Below are 20,537 nucleotides of genomic sequence, written 5' to 3'. Positions count from 1 at the left end.
CAGCCCATCCTCCCTCCAGGAGATATCATCTGCTGCTGACCCATTGAGTCCCAGTGCATGACTGATAAAATTCCATCATCCCACTGGGAGATGCTCCACCCAGGGCAGGAGCCAAGACTTTCCTACCCAGAGAAAAAATGACATTTTGGACAGCAAGTTATCCATCTTCCCACTGGATTCCAGAGGAAAGCCAGACCTTTCCACATCATCCCTGCACCTTCAGAGGAAACTGCACCTTCTGCAGGAGCACTGCTCCAGCTGAACCACATCTGCCACTGCAGGAGGATGCAGCCACCATTGAATGGGACTGCTGCCACCACCCTGACTGACTGACGGGTGTCAGCTTGGATTCTGACTCTGGCAGGGTTGGGATTGTTCTTTGTAATATTGTATTTCTATTTCTATTTTCCTACTAAAGAACTGTTATTCCTAATTCCCCTATCTTTGCATGAGAGCCCCTTAATTTCCAAATTATAATAATTTGGAGGGAAGGGTGTTTACATTCTGCATTTCAAAGAGAAGCTTCTGCCTTTCTTGGCACACACCTGTCCTCCAAACCAGGACACCCCAGAGCCACACTGAAGGTGTTGGCTTAAAGGAGAGAAGTTCTGGGGACAATGTCCTAGGAACCCCCTAGGGAAGGATGGGGTGTAGGGATCCAGGGGGTACTTCAGCCCCCAGGATTTGGGGTGATGGAAATCTGTCTGGTCTGGGGTGCAAATGAAGGGCTGGGACAGCAAATCCTCTTCCTCACCGCTCCAGGGACAGGGAATGGTGAAGAACCCCAAAAGTGACCCCAAATCCCAATTATGTCACCACACCTCATCCGTCATGGTGGTGGCCATGGACCTGCCGATCTCGTGGTACTGATGGGCTTTTCCTCCTGGCCCCAGCAGAATGAACAGGAACCTGGGCAAGGAAAACCAGACTGAGGGAGGGAAGGGGCTGCACTCCAAGAGCACCCAGGGAAATCCCTGAGACCTCAACGGGGCGCACGTTGGTTCCCTGAATCCTCCATGGGCTGAATCGTTCACCAAAACCAACCACAAATCTCATTTTGGGGCCAATTTCATTAAAAATGGTCCATAAGTCTCAAAGATCCAGCAGGGAAGGGAGGAGGGTGAGGAGCAGCACAAGAAAAATGTGCAGCTTCCACTTTTTCTCTTGGGCCCCAAATTGTGGGGTGATTCCAGGTGGGTTTGGGTTGGTTTTTTTTAAATAAAAACCTGTTGCTTCTCCTTCAGACCTTGTTGGGATGGGAACTTCGGTCATTCCCGACAGGAGCACGGCCGGGGTCAGGCGGACAAAGGCCACGAGGGGCTGGTGCAGGAAATCCAACTCTCCCACCAGCACGTTGGACGCCTCCGCTCCACTGGGGATCTTCTTCATGAAGTGCAGCTCCGCCTGGGCAGGAACCCCCAAAAACAAAACCCTCAGGTCTCTGTGACCCCCTGGAGGGGTGGGAGAGGCGCAGGGGTCTCACCTTGCTCAGGTCCATGGCACTGGCCTCAGGGGTCACCCCGTTTTTCGCTTCTGCAGTGGTGGGAGAAGGGTGAGGGGTGAGGGTTTGGGCTGGGAGGGAAGAGAAAGACACTCAGAGAGGGAGGAAAGGAGGAGTTGGGGTGTTTGTTATTTGCCAGAACAAGTCAAACGGGGACAAAGTCACCCAGAAACCCCCATCTGGTGCCAAAGCCTGGAGAAACCCTCACCTGGTGTCAAATCTCTGGAGAAACCTTCACCTCAGGCTAAAGACAGGCAGAAAACCTCACCTGGTGCTTAAGCCCTGGGAGAAAACTTCACCCCAGTGCAAATTCCTGGAGAACACTTCACTTGGTGCCAAATCCTAATAAAAATCCTAACTTGATGCCAACTCCTAATAGAAACCTTCAGCTGGTGCCAAATCTGACAGAAACCTTCACTCAGCAACAACCTCATCCAGAAACACCCACCTGGTGCCAAATCCCTGCAGAAACCTTCACATGGTGGTAAAGCCCTGGGAGAAACCTTACCTGTCTCCAAACCCCACAGAACCTCACCTGTTTCCCAACCCTGCAGAACTTCACGTGACTCCAACCCCACAGAACCTCACCTGGCTCCAAACCCCACAGAACCTCACCTGGTTCCAAACCCCACAGAACCTCACCTGTTTCCCAACCCTGCAGAACTTCACGTGACTCCAACCCCACAGAACCTCACCTGGCTCCAAACCCCACAGAACCTCACCTGGTTCCCTACTCCACAGAACCTCACCTGGCTCCCAAACCCTGAAAACCTCACCTGTTTCCCAACCCTGCAGAACCTAACCTGGCTCCCAACCCCACAGAACCTCACCTGGTTCCAAACCCCACAGAACCTCACCTGGCTCCACACCCCACAGAACCTCACCTGTCTCCCAACCCCACAAAACCTCACGTGGCTCCCAACCCTGCAAACCTCACCTGGCTCTAAACCCCACAGGACCTCACCTGGCTCCCAACTACACAGAACCTCACCTGTCTCCCAACCCCCACAGGACCTCACCTGGCTCCACACCCCACAGAACCTCACCTGTCTCCCAACCCCCACAAAACCTCACCTGTTTCCAAACCCCACAGAACCTCACCTGTTTCCCAACCCTGCAGAACCTCACCTGGTTTCAAACCCCACAAAACCTCACCTGTTTCCAAACCCCACAGAACCTCACCTGTTTCCCAACCCTACAGAACCTCACCTGGCTCCAAACCCCACAGAACCTCACCTGGTTCAAAACTCCAGAGAATCTCACCTGGCTCCAAACCCCACAGAACCTCACCTGGCTCCAAACACCACAGAACCTCACCTGACTCCACACCCCACAGAACCTCACCTGTTTCCCAACCCTACAAACCTCACCTGGCTTCTCAAGCAGGTGCAGGTCCTGTTTCTTGCTGACGTCGGCGAAGGAGCGCACGATGGGCAGCAGGTTGTTCCTCCTCCTCTCGTTCTGGTGGTGGTGCTTCTTGAGCAGCACCTCCCGCACCTTGGCCCGCGTGCGCTCGTCGAACTCCGGCGACGGCTCCTGCTGGGCCAGGATCAGGTCTGGGTGGGACAGGGACACGGTCAGAGCACAGCCTGCCCTGGCAGAGACACTCTGCCCTCACGGCCCTGAACCCCGAGGTGGGAGGGAAATGGAGGCAATGGAATGTGAGGAAAAGGCTTGGAATCGTTGAATGAGGGTCAGCTCCTAGGGAGAGCCAAAGAGCCAGGTCCTGAAATACTCAAAAATGTGCAGGACATTCTATTCCCCTTTTTTGGTGCAGAACATTCTCCCATTTACTGCAGAATATCCTCCTTTTTGCTACAGAATATTCTCTTTTTTGCTACAGAACATTTTCTCTTTTGCTGCAAAATATTCTCCCATTTACTGCAGAATATTCTCCTTTTTGCTACACAATATTCTCCTTTTTGCTACAGAACATTTTCTCTTTTTGCTGCAAAATATTCTCCCATTTACTGCAGAATATTCTCCTTTTTGCTACAGAATATTCTCCTTTTTGCTACAGAACATTTTCTCTTTTTGCTGCAAAATATTCTCCCATTTACTGCAGAATATTCTCCTTTTTGCTACAGAATATTCTCCTTTTTGCTACAGAACATTTTCTCTTTTTGCTGCAAAATATTCTCCCATTTACTGCAGAATATTCTCCTTTTTGCTACAGAATATTCTCTTTTTTGCTACAGAACATTCTCCTTTTTACTAGAGAACATTCTCTCTTTTTGCTGTATAACATTCTCCCTTTTGCTGCAGAATGTTCTCATTTTTGCTACAGAATATTTTCTCTTTTGCTGCAAAATATTCTCCCTTCTTCTGCAGAATATTCTAATTTTTTCTGTAGAACTCTGCCCAGTCGCTCTCTAACCCAAAAACTGCTTCCCAACAGACCCCACATGACCAGCAAGAGCCGCACAACTGTCTTGGGTTGCAATATAAGATGCGGCCAGAAATGTGGATTCTGTCACCATCTGCAGCAGCTGGGTGGGGCAGTGACCCTGATCTCCTGGCACGTATTCTCTGCTAATGGGCATCTTTAAACCAGCTGGGCAATCATCTTTATCTTTGCCATGACCCACCCTTCATCCAGGAGCTATCACCTGTTAATGGGCCATTGTTAAAAACTGGGTGTGGCAGCGACTCTTATCCCTGTGGGAGATATCTCCTGTTAATGGGCCATTGTTTAAAACTGGGTGTGGCAGTGCCCCTGATCTCCTGGCACACATTATCTGCTAATGGGCCATCTTTAAACCAGCTGGGCAATCATCTTTATCTTCCCACAGCCCATCCTCCCTCCAGGAGATATCTCCTGTTCATGGCCACTGAGTCCCAGTGCATGACTGATAAAATTCCATCATCCCACTGGGAGATGCTCCAGCCAGGGCAGGAGCCAAGCCTTTCCTACCTAGAGAAAAATTGAGATTTTGGACAGCAAGTTATCCATCTTCCCACTGGATTCCAGAGGAAAGCCAGACCTTTCCACATCATCCCTGCACCTTCAGAGGAAACTGCACCTTCTCCAGGAGCACTGCTCCAGCTGAACCACATCTGCCACTGCAGGAGGATGCAGCCACCATTGAATGGTATGTGCCACCACCCTGACTGACTGACGGGTGTCAGCTTGGATTCTGACTCTGGCAGGGTTGGGATTGTTCTTTGTAATCCTGCATTTCTATTTTAATTTTCCTAGTAAAGAACTGTTATTCCTTATTCCCATCTCTTTTCATGAAAACCCCTTAATTTCAAAATTACAACAATTTGAAGGGAGGGGGTTTCCATTCTCCATTTCAAAGAGAAGCTCCTGCCTTCATTGGCAAACACCTATCCTCCAAACCAGGACAACACCCAAACCCCACTCCCATCCCAGACACGACACTGGGACAGGTGGAAACCCCTGGGGCAGGATTTTGGGGAGCAGCCCCCGGTACCGGCGATGTCCTCGACGCTGGTGGCGCGCACGTCCAGCAGCACCGTGCCGTTGATGATGCAGCTGCGCAGCTCAAAGAGGCTGTGCAGGGACAGCGTGGCCACGTAGGGTTTGCTCCAGCGCTCGCCCCCATCCTCCACATCCTCCTCAAACTTCAGCCACCTGTGGATTTGGGGTGGGATCAGACAGGGAAAATAACTTCTCCAGCCCTGAAACACCTCGGATAAAACTGTGGGGAAAGTTCCATATCCCAGAGAACAGGGACCACAGCTGGCAGCAGAATCGGGGAATATCCTCAGCTGGGAGGGACCCACAAGGGTCACAGAGCACAACCCTGACACCCCAACATCCCACTAGGAGTGTTGACCCTGACCTCTGGAATCATGGAATATCCAGAGATGGAAGGGACCTATCACAGGATCATGGAAACTCTGGTACTGCAAGGGTTCCACAAGAACCATCAAGCCCAACTTCTGACCCAGGACAACCCCGAAAATCCCACTAATCTCCAAACCCCAATGTCCAAGCATTCCTTGACCTCCATGAAATCTCCTGAGTGGGAAGGGACCCCAAGGATCATCAAATCCAACCCCTGGCCCTGCCCAGACACCCCAAAATCCCACTCTGTCCAAGAGAGCTTTGTCCAGACACTCCTGGAGCTCTGGCAGCCTTGGGGCTGTGCCCACTCCCTGGGGAGCTGTTCCAGTAGGGGAAGAACCTTTTCCCAGTAGCCAACCTGAACCCATCCTAGGACAGCTCCCTGCCATTCCCAAACCCCAGGGATTTACCTGGCTGTCTCCTTCCACTCAGCATCTTCCCCCTCCTTCACACAGATCTCATCCAGCTCCGTGAACAAGTCATGGGGGACGTGCTGCTCGTCCTCTTCCGTGCCCAGGATGAACTGGACCCGCTGGGATGGGGTGTCTGGGGACAGGAGGAGATTCCCAATCCCATTACTGAGCTTGGATCCATCCCAGCATGCTCACATTCCAGCAGCCCAGCCATAAATGCTGGGCTGGCCCCTCTCCCACAGCTCTCTCCAGGCTCTCTGTGTTTGGTACGTTGCTTTAACTCGCTTCACTAATAACTTTAAATTACTGTCAGGCCCCTCAAAGGCCTGAAATAAGTGTGGTAAGGAGAAAGCCCAAAGAAAGCCCCTGCTGCCTGCTGGGAGAAGCAAGCAGGACTGGGATTTCTCATCTCTTATCTTATATTGAGGTGAGTAACTTTGGGGTAATCTAGGAGCATGGGAAATATTATGCCAAAAGAGCAGAAATGAGAAAAATTACAGAACTTAACTTACAGAACTTATATATACTATATATAAATAATATATTTAAGATAAGCTGAGTGTTTAGGTAAATCCACATAGAAGTGGGAAAATATATTTAAAGAAGTAAGAGCCACAGAGGAGATCAACCTTGCTCCATTTCCAGTTTTACCCCAGGATCCCTAAACCCATTATGGATTTACCTCCAAAACCAGAGAAAAAATTGGTAAAAGTGAGAGAAAAAAAAAAAAGCCACTTGCTGTTAAAACAACCATCCAAATAATCCCAGGGGATCTGGCTGGGAGTGCCAGCCCAGGGGCTTACAGTGGTATCCGTGCTCGGCCGGGGCCGCGTCCCGGTCCCGCTCCCGTTTGCGGTGCTTCTGGCTGTGGGCGCGGTGATGCCGGTGGCTCTGGCGCACCAGCGGCATCCGCACGCCCACGTACAGCGTCCGGTGGCCTGGGGGATGGGGAGGGGGGAGTCAGGGGGGATGGGATGGTGCAGGCACCCCACAAGGAGAGTATGGACAAGGGAGAGGCTCAGCGGGAAGGATGGTGGAGGAAAGGTATGGGACAGAAGAAATATTCCATATGGGGCACACCAAATATTCCACACGGGGCACCCCAAATATCCCACACGGGGCACCCAAAAATCCCATATGGGGCACCTCAAATATCCCACACAGGGCACCCCAAATATCCCACACGGGGCACCCCAAATATCTCACACAGGACACCCCAAAAATCCCATACAGTACATCCCAAAAAATCCCACACAGGGCACCCCAAAAATCCCACATGGGGCACCCCATAAATCCCACACAGGACACCCCAAATATCCCACACACCCCAAATATCCCACACAGGACACTCAAAAGTCCCACACAGGACACCCAAAAGTCCCACACAGGGCACCCCAAATATCTCACACAGGACACCCCAAAAATCCCATACAGGACAACACAAAAAATCCCACACAGTACATCCCAAAAAAATCCCACACAGGACACCCCAAATATTCCACACAGTTCACCCCAAAAATCCCACACGGGGCACCCAAAAATCCCACACGGGGCACCCCAAATATCCCATACAGAACATCCCAAAAATCCCACACAGGGCACCCCCAAAATCCCACATGGGGCACCCCAAATATCCCACACAGGGCAACACAAATATCTGACATGGGGCATCCCAAAAATCTCACACAGGGCACTCCAAAAATCCCACATGACACCCCAAATATCTCACACGGGGCACCCCAAATATCCCACACAGTACATCCCAAAAAACCCCACACAGGACACCCCAAATATTCCACACAGGACACCCCAAAAATCCCACACAGGGCACCCCAAAAATCCTCCACAAGACACCCCAAAAATCCCACACACCCAAAAATCCCATACAGAACATCCCAAAAATCCCACACGGGGCACCCCATAAATTCCACACAGAACACCCCAAAAATCCCACACAGGACACACAAAAAATCCCACACACTCCAAAAATCCCACACAGGACACCCCAAAAATCTCACATATGACACCTCAAAAATCCCACACAGGACACCCCAAAAATCCCACACACCCCAAAAATCCCACACTGCCTTCCCTTCATGCAAATTTCCGTGGATCCCTGACTTTCCCAGACTTGTCCTTTTTTCCAAGCCCATTTTACTCAAGCTTCACACTAAGGGATGATTTGGGGTCCCCTAAAAGTGCCCTGAAAGCAGCAAAACCTCAAATTCCAGCTTGGGCTGGGCAGCATCACCACCCACAGCCCTCGGATTTGCTCGTTAAGGACGAGATAATACAATAATTTTAATTTTGAAATCTTTTTATGGCAGAAGGTGATGAGGAAAGGTCAAAGGAGTCCCATGAGGATGAACTCTGGGGGGAAAACAGGGAATGGTTCTCCTGCCCTCTCTGAGCCAGGAGCAGCTGCTGTGGGAAAAGCAGATGGGAATTATCCAATTCCATGGACACAATTCCCACTGGGGCCTCTGCCAGGGTTTAAAAGCCGTGGCATTAACAAATAAATCAATAATTTGTTGTTTAATCAGGAACCACGAGAGGTTTTGCTGCTTGTGATGTGACAATGGGCAAGGGGCGCTGTGGGGGCTTTTTTCCAGGGACTGGTGGCCTCTCCAGCAGGATCCCAGCAGGATCCCAGCAAGAGATCCCAGCAGGATCTCACCAGGATCCCAGCAGGATCCCAGCAGGATCTCAGCAAGGGATCCCAGCAGGACCTCACCAGGATCTCACCGAGATCTCACCAGGATTCCGGCAGGATCTCACCAAGATCCCAGCAGGATCTTGCCGAGATCAGAGCAGGATGTCAGCAGAATCCCAGAAGGATCTCACTGAGATCTCACCACGATCCCAGCAGGATCTCAGCAAGAGATTCCAGCAGGATCCCAGAAGGATCTCACCAGGAGATCCCAGCAGGAACTCTCAGCAGGATCTCACCAGTATCCCACCAGGATATTCCAGCAGGATCTCACAAGATCCCAGCAGGACCCCAGCAGGATCTCACCAGGATCCCAACCGGACCCTAGCAGGATCTCATCAGGACCCCAGCAGGTTCTCACCAGATTCCCACCAGGAGATCCCTGCAGGATCCTAGCAGGATCCTAGCAGGATCTTACCAGGATCTTACCAGGATCTCACCAGGACCCCAGCAGGAGATCCCAGCAGGGTCTCACAAGATCCCAGTAGGATCTCACCAGGATCTCAGTTGGAGATCCCAGCAGGATCTCACCGGGATCCCAACCAGACCCCAGCAGGATCTCACCAGGACCCCAGCAGGAGATTCCAGCAGGGTCTCACAAGATCCCAGCAGGATCTCACCTTCCAGCTCCTCCTTCTCATAGTGGATGTTGACCACGTTGCTCGTCCTGCCCTGGTCAATCACGGCCTCCTCGTCGTGTCTCTGACAAGGACAAGAAGGGAAAATTTGGGGATGGATCTGTGGAGCTGCCTCCACCCTCTCTGTCCATCTACCACCCCACGAGGACCACGGCTTCTCCTCCAGACCCAAGGAAAGATCTTTTCCCATCCCCAAATAAACCCATCCGTGTTGTACACACTGGGAGTCCACCACAGGTGGAGAGGGACTTGAGACCCAAATTTGGGTGTTTCAGACCTAAAAATACCCGACCATCTGCTTTGTTTTTATGGTTCCTTTCTTAAAAAAGAAGAAACACAAGGATTTCCAAGCTGGGGAGGAAGAGCCACTTTTGGTCTCAGGGTGGTTCCTGCAGGTCTCCCTGGCTGGGTCTTGGCCACAACGTGGCCACCAACAACCTCCAAAAGCCCTCAAAGTCCTGCAGAGGTGACTCTTCAGCCCAGCAAGGCTCAGTGTGAGATCTGCATGGAAAACTTCATTTTCCATCTTTTCATTGAGATTTCTGAAGGACCTGGACTCATGGGGAGTATCCCTGAGTCCATGGCAGAGGGGTGGAGCAGGGTGACCCGATGGTTTTCCAACCCAAACCGTTCTATGATTCTTTTATGCCTCAAATACCAAAGGAAAGACGTCACCACTGCTCACCTTCCCCTTCCTTGTCCCCTGGACAATCCAAGAAAACAAAAAACCCAAAAACCTGTGCAAACAAACCCCCTGCAATGCCCAGCCACTCACATTTTCTATCCAATTATTCCCCACTGAAAGGCTCAAAGGGAAGGTTTGGTATGGTTGAGTGGATGAGGTTCATTCTCATGTCAATGCCATTGTGGAAACAGGAAACTATTCAAACAACAAAAATCACACCCAGATTTTGATTCCTGAAACTGAAAGTGGAAAAGGAGCAAAATCCTGAGGGCACTGGGGAATCTGGCAGGGCTGCTGGATGAAATTCCAGGAGCAACAACTCCCCTGTGCCCTGGGAGCCAGCTCAGAGCAAGCACAGCAGGAATTTGTAAGGAAATTTTCCAATGTCATTGGGCAGATGCTGCACTTGTGTTGATAATGATGCCCCAATGTGTTGGGTTGATGTGACCAGAAAATTGAATTCTGTCCCCATCTGCTGCAACTGGCTGGGGCCGCTGATTTTTTGGCACATATTCTCTGCTAATGGGCCATCTTTAAACCAGCTGGGCAATCATCTTTATCTCTCCACAGCCCATCCGCCCTCCAGGAGATATCTCCTGTTAATGGGTCAGGGGTTAAAACCAGATGTGGCAGTGATTCTTATCTCTGTGGGGATATCTCCTGTTAATGGGTCATTGTTAAAAACCGGGTGTGTCAGTGCCCCTGATCTCCTGGCACACATTCTCTGCTAATGGGCCATCTTTAAACCAGCTGGGCAATCATCTTTATCTTCCCACAGTCCATCCTCCCTCCAGGAGATATCTCCTGTTCATGGCCACTGAGTCCCAGTGCATGACTGATAAAATTCCATCATCCCACTGGGAGATGCTCCACCCAGGGCAGGAGCCAAGACTTTCCTACCCAGAGAAAAACTCAGATTTTGGACAGCAAGTTATCCATCTTCCCACTGGATTCCAGAGGAAAGCCAGACCTTTCCACATCATCCCTGCACCTTCAGAGGAAACTGCACCTTCTCCAGGAGCACTGCTCCAGCTGAACCACATCTGCCCCTGCAGGAGGATGCAGCCACCATTGAATGGGACTGCTGCCACCACCCTGACTGACTGACGGGTGTCAGCTTGGATTCTGACTCTGGCAGGATTGGGATTGTTCTTTGTAATACTGTATTTCTATTTTAATTTTCCTACTAAAGAACTGTTATTCCTAATTCCCCTATCCTTGCCTGAGAGCCCCTTAATTTCAAAATTATAATAATTTGGAGGGAGGGGGTTTACATTCTCCATTTCAAACAGAAGCTCCTGCCTTTCTTGGCAAACATCTGTCCTTCAAACCAGGACACCCAACCGTGAGGTTAGTGGAAAATGGAGAATAAAAAATGCATTCTGATTTCAGCTAGAAAACACAACAGAGAATCTGCTCTTCATCCCCCAAATTCCTGCTTTAACCAAAGGGTGGAAACCCTTTGGGTACCACTCACTGGTGAGTTTGATGAGGAAGAGGAGGAGGAAGAAGCATTCCCACTGGGAGTGAGTTGCTGGTCCCTGAGCCCCAATTCCAGAGTTCACTGCTGCTCCCTCCCTGCTGCTCCAGCCTTGCCCAGGTTTCCCAGCACCCGGATTTTCCTGCATCAGTGGCTTTTCCATCCTTGCTCCAGTGCCACCTATCAGCACCCTCCTGTCCTTCCCAGCACCCTGCTCCCTCCAGATCTGCCAAAAAGGACCAAACTCCAACCTGGGAAACGGCACGGGGTGAAAGGGCTCAATTAATCACAATTAAAAATGGGAATTTTAATGAAGTGGCAGTGGGAGTAAATGGAGGGATTTGGGAGTGGCAGATTCAAACCTCCCATGACACAGGCAGCCCCTTTCTCTCCCAACACACATTTTGTCAAATCTCCCATCCTGCACTCCAGGGAAACTCCAGCAGGATTTGGGGGAGCTTTGCCTCCATCAGGGGGATGCAGAGCCCTGGCTGTGCTCCCTGGGGACTCCCAGAAAGGGTCACTTTGTCACTGCCATGACCCTGTGGATCCTTTCCCACTCAGGACACCCCATTCCTGTCCATCCTGATGCCACTCCCCTGTTTTGGGGGACTCAGATAGATCAGGGGTCAGGACAAGGTGGCACCTTGTGTCCCTCAGCTCCAGAGACAAAAGGGAAAGGAATCAGAATCTGTGATTCCCACCCAGGGGTTATTTAGAGCTACACTCCCCAAAACTCTGCCCACTTGGAAAACAGAGTGGAGGGAAAGAACTCAGCTTAGTTTTAAGGAAAATTCTGCAGAATTGGGTGAAAACACCACATCCTGCTGGGAGAATCAGCATTTGGGTGGATTTTAAACGCAAACTTCCAAAGAGCAAGTGAGGTAGAAACTGTCAGGAAAAGACACATCATGGGCAGGGCTGATTTCCATCCGAATTTCCTGCAGAAAGTCGGGGGATTCCAGGCAGGGCTCGCTTTGGCACCAGCCCCATCCCTGGGGGACCCTCATCAGCTGCAGGGCAGAGACTCCAGATCAGCCCCTTTTTCCTCTCCTCGCCCTCCAGCTCTGCCTGACTTCCCGAGCTGAGCTAATCAGGCATCTCCATCCTCCAGACTCGTTATCTTTAATGAGCTCCCTTCACCGGCGCCGCCGGACTCAAAGGTCACCTGCCCGGAAAGGTGACCCGGCTGTAAAATGATCAGGGAAGGCGACACCGAGGGCTGAGCAGGGCAAATCCCGCCGGATCCAAGCTCGGAGCCGGGTTATTAGCCAGGATTGGAGCTCCAGGAGCTTTAGGAGGGGCAGGTGGGAACCTGCTGCGACATCCCATCGCCCTTCCCTGGACAGCAGCGTCCCCAAAATCGCACGGAGGGAATGCGGAATCATTTCCAAACCATCCCAGTCGGGCACTCAGATTTCCCTGTGGAAATCCGGGGGATTTCAGGAGTTTGTGGCTGTGGAGAGTGGGATGGGATGGAGAAGGAGGGAGGGATGGCTCCAAAGTCAGGACACCTGGATGGGATCAGCCTTCCCTCTGCTGCCCACAGCCATCAAACCGTCCAAACCGGGCTGCAAAGGGCACGTCGAGCTTGGCACGGCTCACCTGAGGTTTCAGAGCAGCCAGAGTTGTTTCAATTTGCTGTTTTCTAAGGAAAAAAACCCTCAGTTTGGCTGCCTGGAAGTTGTTTTTTGGGAGACTGGAAGGAATTGTTGCCGCTAGGAATGGAAGGGGCTGAGCAGAGCAGGAAAACCCATTTCAATCCCCTCCATGTCACGAGCTCGGTGTGTCCTGTCCCCCTCTCCAAATTGATATTTTGTTGGGATTTTGTGTCCTCCAGAGCGATTCTGGGGGGGTTCTGCCTCAGTTTCCCTGACGCCCTGCAACTCCTCAGGTTAGGAAAGAAAAACTGCTCTGGGGATGTTTTGGGATAACTGAAGATGAGGAAGAGCCCCAAGCAGAGGCTCAGGACCAGCCCAGGACACACCAGGAGCAGCCACCAGCAGCGCTGGGAGGGAGGATTGATGTCACTCACCTCAGCTGAGGTGTAATTAATAATTAATTAATAACTGACCCACTGTTCCTGTGGGATGAGGGCAGCAGGGGGTACCTGGGGGCTGCTGAGGTGGCAAAGCAGAGACCTCCCCTCCCTCCCCATCTCCCTTCTGCTGGACAAAGCCACCCCTGTGTCCCTTGGGCCGTGTGACCCCCAAGGACACTCCTGGGATCTGAGCCGGGACCGGGACTGGAAATGGGGGAGGGGACAGGTGTCTGAACCCCCAAAATGGGGCTGGGGAGGGACACGCTGGTCACACCAGGACACAACGGTCACCAGTGCAGGAGGGGACAGAAACTCCCTGCATGCAGCAATTTCCGGGTAGATTAATTAATTCCAAACCTCTCATTAATTAATTGCCGGCCTGTCGTGGTCACCCAGAGCAGCTCCAGGCGGTCCCATGGGTGAGGTGAGGGGGGGGACAGGGACAAGGAGAGGCTGAAAGGGGTGGGGGGGGAGGGAGGGGACAACCCGGCTGCCTCCTGTCCCCCCTCCCGCACCGAGCTGGGGACACAACCCCGGAGAGCCCCGGACTGTGGGACAGGGACGGGTGACAATGACCGGGTGATGGGTGACAGGGATGGGTGGCAATGAACGGGTGATGGGAATGGGTGACAGGGATGGGTGACAGGGATGGGTGACAATGACCGGGTGACGCGGGGCTCTGCGGGGACAGTGTCCTTTGTCCCCTCTCCGAGGGGGAGCAGGAGGCACAACCAGAGGCAGAGGAGGAGACGGGGGGGGGCCCAATCGGGACCCCCAGCAGGCACCACGCAGGTGCCCTTCCCCCCCTTCCCCTCCCTCCTGCGCCCACCTTGAGCCTCCCCCACCGCCTTTGCGCCCCCCGCCCTGTCTCCCGTTTCAGAGGCCAGACTCCCCCCCCCCCCACCCCAATTCACGGACACCTCCCCTCCTTGGCACGCCCCCCCTTGCATCTGCCCCCGTTTCTCCCCCCTCGGTCGGAAATGCCGCAGTGAAGCCGCCACCGAGCATCCTCCGGCCGCGCCGGGGGCACCGGGCGCCCCCCGCCCCCACCTGGTAGCTGAGGATGCCGTCGGGCTCGTTGCTGCCGGCGGGCATGGCTGGGCCGGGGGGCGCCGGGCACCCCCCCGGGGTGGGGCCAGGGGGGGCCGCCGGCTGCAGCCCCGGTGCCGCTCACACCGGCTCCAGCATCGCCCGGCGCCGGGGCCAAACCCCGCCCAGGGCCGGCGGCAGCAGGAGGAGGAGGAGGAGGAGGAGGAAGGCGGAGGGAGGAGGCAGGGCCGGGGGGGGGGGGCGATGCCCGGCGGGTTTCCTGCCCCCGGCCCCCCCGACCCCCTCCAGCACCGCACAGACCCCTCCGTCATCGGAATCGTCCCCAGGATCGCCGCTGCTGCCCCCCAGCATCGCCCCCAGCTTCCCTCCTGCCCCTGCCCTCAGATGACCCCCAGCCCTTCCCCAGATTCACCCCCCCCATTCCCTTCAGCATCTCAGTGCCCCCGTCCAGAACTGCCCCTCCCCCCCCAGCATCCACCCCCCCATATCCATCCCCCCACTCCAGTATTCACCCCCCCATATCCATCCCCCCCCATATCCATCCCCCATATCCACCCCCCCATATCCATCCCCCTACTCCAGTATCCACCCCCCCATATCCATCCCCCTACTCCAGTATCCACCCCTCCCATCCATCCCCCCACTCCAGTATCCACCCGCCATATCCATCCCCCCCCATATCCATCCCACCCCATATCCATCCCCCCACTCCAGTATCCACCCCTCCATATACATTCCCCCATTCCAGTATCCACCCCCCATATCCATCCCCCCCATATCCATCCCCCATATCCACCCCCCCATATCCATCCCCCTACTCCAGTATCCACCCCCCCCATATCCATCCCCCTACTCCAGTATCCACCCCCCCATATCCACCCCCCCATATCCATCCCCCTACTCCAGTATCCACCCCTCCCATCCATCCCCCTCCCCAGTATCCACCCCCCATATCCATCCCCCCCCATATCCATCCTCCCCCCCACCCCCTCTCAGCCCATCCCCCCCATCCCCTCTGCCATTTCAGGTCCCCTCTCTCCAGCACCACCACGCCCCCTCGGTGCCCCCCAGCACCACCCTCACCCCCCCAACATCACCCCACTCTGCTTCAGCCCCCCTCTTGATCCCCTCGAGTGTCCCCTCAGATCCTCTCCAGTGCCACCCCCAGAACCCCCCCAGCAGCACCCCGCTTGTCCCCCACCATCCCCCCCAGCTGCTCCTCACCTCCCCCTGCACTCCCATCCCCCCAAACCCCCCCAGTATCCTCCACCACCTCCCACCCCCCTTTTCCCTCCAGCTGAGGCCAAACCCGGCCCTTTGCTCCCCAAAACTCCCCTTGTCCCCGCAGGAAAGGCTCAGAAATTCGGGAGGGTTGAGCTGTCACCTAAAACTCTTCTAAAAACGACACTTGCAAATCACTGATTTGCTCAGAAATTCACTTTTTTTTTATCCCATTTTCCAGTCTCTGCTTCCTCCAGCTCGTATCCAAACACAACAGGATCACGGAACATTTCCCTTCCCTTAATGAGGGATGAAAATCGAGGGTCAGTTATTAATTAACAGAGGCATTAATGACTTCCCATCCTTGCTGGTGGCACAGATGGGATCTTGCTGCAAATAGGGGGAGAGATGATTCCCACCCCCCCTCCCTTCCCTCATTTCCAGTGGAAATTCCCAGCAGGTTTGGGACAACCACAGCAGTCAGAGAAATGCTGTTGTTGGGCAGGAAATTTCCCTTTTTCCTCAATCTCCCATTACAGGGATGAAATCCTGACATGCCAACCCTCATTTCTTTTAACTCCTGTGGCCTCCAAAGTGTTGGATGTTGGAATTTAGGGTGAGATTGGTGCCCAGAGCTCAGTGTCAGGGCACCCCCAGCACCAGGGCCACACCTTCCCCCTCCCCACAGCCCAGACCCTGGATTAGAAACTCTCAAAAATCAACATTTTCCACCCAAAATCCCATTCCCAGCTGCATTTTTGCTGCCATGGCTTCTCCAGGAGCAGCAGCAGCAGCTCCATCCCTGCTTGGAGAAAACACTGAATTCACCCAATCCTTATTTTCCAACTTCTCCTGACGGGAATCTGCCTGTCCCAAAACAACTCCCACCCACCTGGGGCCCAACCTGACCCCAAAAAACCACACCCCCACCCACGGGCCCCACCAGCACCCTGCAATTAAAGTTATTTCAGAAACAGATCCACGTTCCTGCCCTGGAAAAGGCAGGAGCAAAAAAAGGCTCCATGTCCCATCTGGGAGGGGGGAATTAATTCCCCCCACAGCTAAAAATGTCCTGCAGAGCTTCCATTGCTCTCCTGATGGAGGATCAACACAAAATTCCCTCCTGGCTCACCCCAAATGCTGCCAGGGGGGTTTCCCCACAGCATTTTGGGCATTGCAGAGTCACTCCATCCCCACACAAATCCGTGCTCCTGCTTTGGGAATTCCTTTTCCTGGGTGAGGAGAGCCTGGCTGGGTTCCTCCTTCCAGCCAGCTCAGGCCATTTGGTTGGAATAATGGGATGTAATAATCCCATTGATTATTCCCAATCAACGGGAATAAATTGATGGAATTTTCGTTCCAGCTTCCAGGGATTCACCTGGGAAATGAGGGTGTGCCCCCTAAGAAAAGCATAAAATCATATCAAATAATCCCAATAAATCTGAGGAGCCACAGGATGAATCTTGGAGCAGAAGAGGGTGGTGGGAAAGTTTGTTGTGAAGAAAATCCAGGGAAAATCCAGGGTGAAATTCAAGGAAAAATCCAGGGGGAAAAATCCATTTTAATTGAAATAAAGGCCCCAGTTCTACCCAGAGCTGGAAGCAGCTCCAATATCCACGTGGATGGAGAATCCAAGGTCAAAGCTGTGGGATTTGTCTTGGGAAATGGTTCCAGGGACCCTGGGGACAGACAGAAGTTTGCCACCAGTAAATCCATTAATGTTCTGGGGAAGAAACTTCACTCCTGATTTCTCTGTGGAGATGGAGATCCCAATTCTTCCTGATCCCTGGAATTTCAGGAGAGCCTGGCTCTCCATTTCAACACAAAGTTTCCTCAAACAGGAGATGTCAAATCCACTTTGGGAGAAACTTGCAAAGCAGAAAAGCCTGAGATTAGATTTTTCCAAAAGAAAAGAGGGATTTGGAGCTGATCCATGATTTGTGCCTCATTTCTCCCCTGCTGCAGCAAATTCCTTTGGGAAACACATTGGACACCACTGATGGAAGTGCTATAAAACACTCAAATTACTGTTAATGAATTAAAATAATTCTTAGACCCTAAAAGCCTTGAGATTCTTCACGCAACCTTCAAAAATTCCCAGAAAACGCCTTCCCAAACATCCCTAAGTATTTATGGAAGACTCATTTCCACTCAAAGGCAAATTTGGAGGAATTCCCTTTTGCCAGGAGCTGCAGCTCCCCCTCACACCTCCAGACCCCGGGATGGGATCATCACCAATATCCACGGAGATCAATAACCCAAAACACACCCGCGGTGCAAATCTGAGAGCTCATTCAGCCCGGAGAAGGATGTGGAAGGTGGAAACCCAGTCCAAAGCAGCAGCAGGATCCCAAAATTCCTCACCAACCACAGACCCCCGGGGCTGGAAGAGGGCACCGAGTGCTATTTGGGAATGACCAGAGCCTGTCGCATGGGTCGGGTGTTAAATCCATGGATCTCCCGTTGGGAAGATGAATCCTACTCCAGGTGAGTCAGGGCGTGGTTCAGATATTCCGTGTGTGCTGCTGCCCCCGAGGGGAGAATTTCCCGGCACAGGTCACAGGTGGGAGCGACCCCACGGGTGGGGTCAGCCCCCAGCGCCCCCTCCTCCAGCGCCCAGCCCGGGCTCCAGCAGCTCTGCGGGGAGAAAAGGGGTTTGGGGGCAGGGAGACCCCCGGGGCAGCCCCCAAACCCGACCCCACCTCTTTGTGCTGGGCTGGAGTTCGAGCTGCCCCTCACCCCATCCTCCCTAAATCCCGCTGGACAATCCTGGTGTGGCTCCTGAGCCTCCCCCAGCGCTTCCCACGGGCCAAACCAGGAGGAAAATTGGCTTTGAGTGACAAACTGGAGCACATTTGTCACCTGCCATTCACTTGAGTGACAGACACTGCCCCACTTCCCCCTTCTCCTTTAAAAACTCCCTCCCAAATCAGCCCAAAATCAGGAGTTATCCCCAGGAATCCTCAGCCCCTGAAGCCATGACAGAATTTTTAAGGGTTTCCATTAATAAAAAAAAGGGGTTTGGCATCCCAGGGATCCCGGGGTGAAGCTTCACCAGGAGACCTGAGAGGCCAGAGCTCGGGGATTCTTTAGAAATCAGAATGGCTGGAACAATCTGGAATGATTTGGAAATATGTTTTGGGTGTGGAGATGAGAGAGGATGAAGAAAATGCTTTGGAGCTGTTGAAGTGGAAGTTTCAAAGGAGTTGAGAGAGTTTTTCCCCCCAGTGACCCCTCCAAGGGATCCTCAGTGAGGGATGTCCTGGCTGGACAGCCAGACCTCAATTCCCCTGGAAACCAGAGATCTGAGACTTTCTAAGGGAATAACCCCACCCTGCCACCCCTCCCGCGTGTGCAGGGCTGAGGAAGAGGAGGGTGAAGGATGCTGTAACTCCAGCATGGACCGAATTCCCTGCCAGGCTCCCAAATTACCTTCAGAGGCCCGCGGATCTCCACCAGAGCCACATCCCTGCCAGCATCTTCCCTCTGCAGCAGCTCCGGGACTTTGTAGAGATCCAGGAGGTTTGAGGAGGAGCCCCCAGCCCCTGAGTTGGGTGTCTCCAGCCCTCCAGGGCTGCAGGGGGCTCCCCCTGCTCCCCAGGGCGCGGGGGGGATCCAGGGGCTCCTCCAGGTGGGTTCATCCCGCTCCTGCCCCTCGGTGCTGCCCAAATCTGCGGCTCCTCCGGTGCCAGCGCCGCTCCCGGGGCTCGGGAGGAGCCTCTTGGCGACCCGGGGCTGCTCCACAGGACAAGCAGAGCCCTCCGGGGGGGGCGTGGAGGATGTCAGAGCCCCCGGGTGCTTTTGGCAGCTCTCAGGTGACCTCTGCCCATCCCCTGTCACCGCGTCCTCCGTGCACTGCACAGGCAGCGACACCGGGATGTCTTCGGGAGAGAGCGAGGCAGAGCTGTCATTCCTGGCAATTCTTGGGAATTTTGGTTTGGTTTTTTCTCCCTTTCCATTTTTCTCCTGGGCTTGGGGAACCCTCACCTGAGCTCGCCTGTCCCCTCTGAGCGTGGGGCAGGAAGGACACTGAAGACAAGTAGGCAGGGCTGGAGGAGCTCCCTCAGGACCCCCCTGTGCCCCCCAACTCCATCCCAGGAAAGGCTTTGGTCTAAGTCCTGGAAGGACACAGGTGGCAAGGAGGGAGCCCCAGGGCAGGGAGGCTGCAGGTCCCCAGCACAGCTCTGTCCAAACCAATCCCTCCTGGCCACAAAATTCGTATTTTAGGGTTGGGAAAATGGTGCCAGAGCCCGTGGGAGTGATGTGTTTGGGTGGGGAGAGGAGAGTACGGAGAGGGGGAATCCCTGGAAAATCAGAGAGTTTCTGGGCTGTGGATCCCCCCCCCCCACCCCTGTCCCACCCTCTCCAGGTGATGCTCCAGGGACCAGGAGTGTCCCTGGCGGCGACACCCAAAACCACGAGGGGCTCAGGGCACGTTCCTGCTCGAAGCCCCTTCCCCTCTCCCGAGGAACATCCTGAGGGCACCGGGATGGGGGTGGGATTGACCCTGCCAGAATAAAGGTGGGAATGACCCTGCCAGGATAAAAATAGGATTGACCCCACCGGGATAAAGGTGGGAGAGACCTCGCCGGGATAAAGGTGAGGATGGTCCTGCCTGGACAAAGGTGGGAACGACCCCGCCAGGATAAAAATAGGATTGTCCGCGCCAGGATAAAGGTGGGAATGACGCTGGCAGGATTAAAATAGGATTGATCCTGGCGGGATAAAAATGGGAGTGACCCTGCCAGGATAAAGGTGGGAATGACCCAAATGTTTCACCTGGGAACCCCGCAGACCCCACTCACCCAGGACCGGCCCCTTCCTGGCCCTCAGCCTCCGGAGGAGCCTCCCCTGCTGCGAGCACAGCTCCTGCAGCCTGGCCACCTCCCCCCAGAGCTGCAGGAGCATCTGCTGCATGTCCATCACACCTGGGCAGGGCAGGGGGGAGGGAATCACCTGGTGACAATGATAACGGATTAATAAT

At 53.7% G+C, this 20,537-nt stretch overlaps 2 protein-coding genes across 2 annotated transcripts in view; both read right to left on the bottom strand.

Moving 5' to 3' along the window:
* Positions 1–14,471, bottom strand: part of SLC4A8 (solute carrier family 4 member 8) — a 29,376-nt gene extending 14,905 nt beyond the window's left edge. The window contains exons 1-9 of the mRNA XM_079329096.1: positions 14,333–14,471; positions 9,059–9,140; positions 6,532–6,666; positions 5,726–5,861; positions 4,939–5,099; positions 2,872–3,057; positions 1,484–1,572; positions 1,247–1,404; positions 822–909 (exon numbers count right to left, since the gene is read on the bottom strand). Of these exons, the coding sequence (XP_079185222.1) occupies positions 822–909; positions 1,247–1,404; positions 1,484–1,572; positions 2,872–3,057; positions 4,939–5,099; positions 5,726–5,861; positions 6,532–6,666; positions 9,059–9,140; positions 14,333–14,377 (1,080 nt within the window). The 5' untranslated portion in view covers positions 14,378–14,471. The remainder of the gene's footprint in view (positions 1–821; positions 910–1,246; positions 1,405–1,483; positions 1,573–2,871; positions 3,058–4,938; positions 5,100–5,725; positions 5,862–6,531; positions 6,667–9,058; positions 9,141–14,332) is intronic.
* A 3,560-nt stretch (positions 14,472–18,031) lies between these two features.
* LOC306813693 (uncharacterized protein) lies at positions 18,032–20,504 on the bottom strand (the record flags this gene model as incomplete). Its single annotated transcript, XM_079329262.1, has 3 exons — positions 20,359–20,504; positions 18,986–19,434; positions 18,032–18,190 (listed from the first exon to the last, which is right to left on the bottom strand). The coding sequence occupies exons 1-3, from the start codon at positions 20,474–20,476 to the stop codon at positions 18,032–18,034; spliced, it is 726 nt and encodes a 241-aa protein (XP_079185388.1). The 5' UTR covers positions 20,477–20,504.
* Between the last annotated feature and the right edge of the window lie 33 nt (positions 20,505–20,537).

The sequence above is a fragment of the Erithacus rubecula genome (genome assembly GCF_903797595.1).
Source record: "Erithacus rubecula genome assembly, chromosome: 31".
NCBI lineage: Eukaryota > Metazoa > Chordata > Aves > Passeriformes > Muscicapidae > Erithacus > Erithacus rubecula.
The sequence above is the reverse complement of the archived record's forward strand: the minus strand, read 5'-3'. Positions and strand labels throughout refer to the sequence as shown.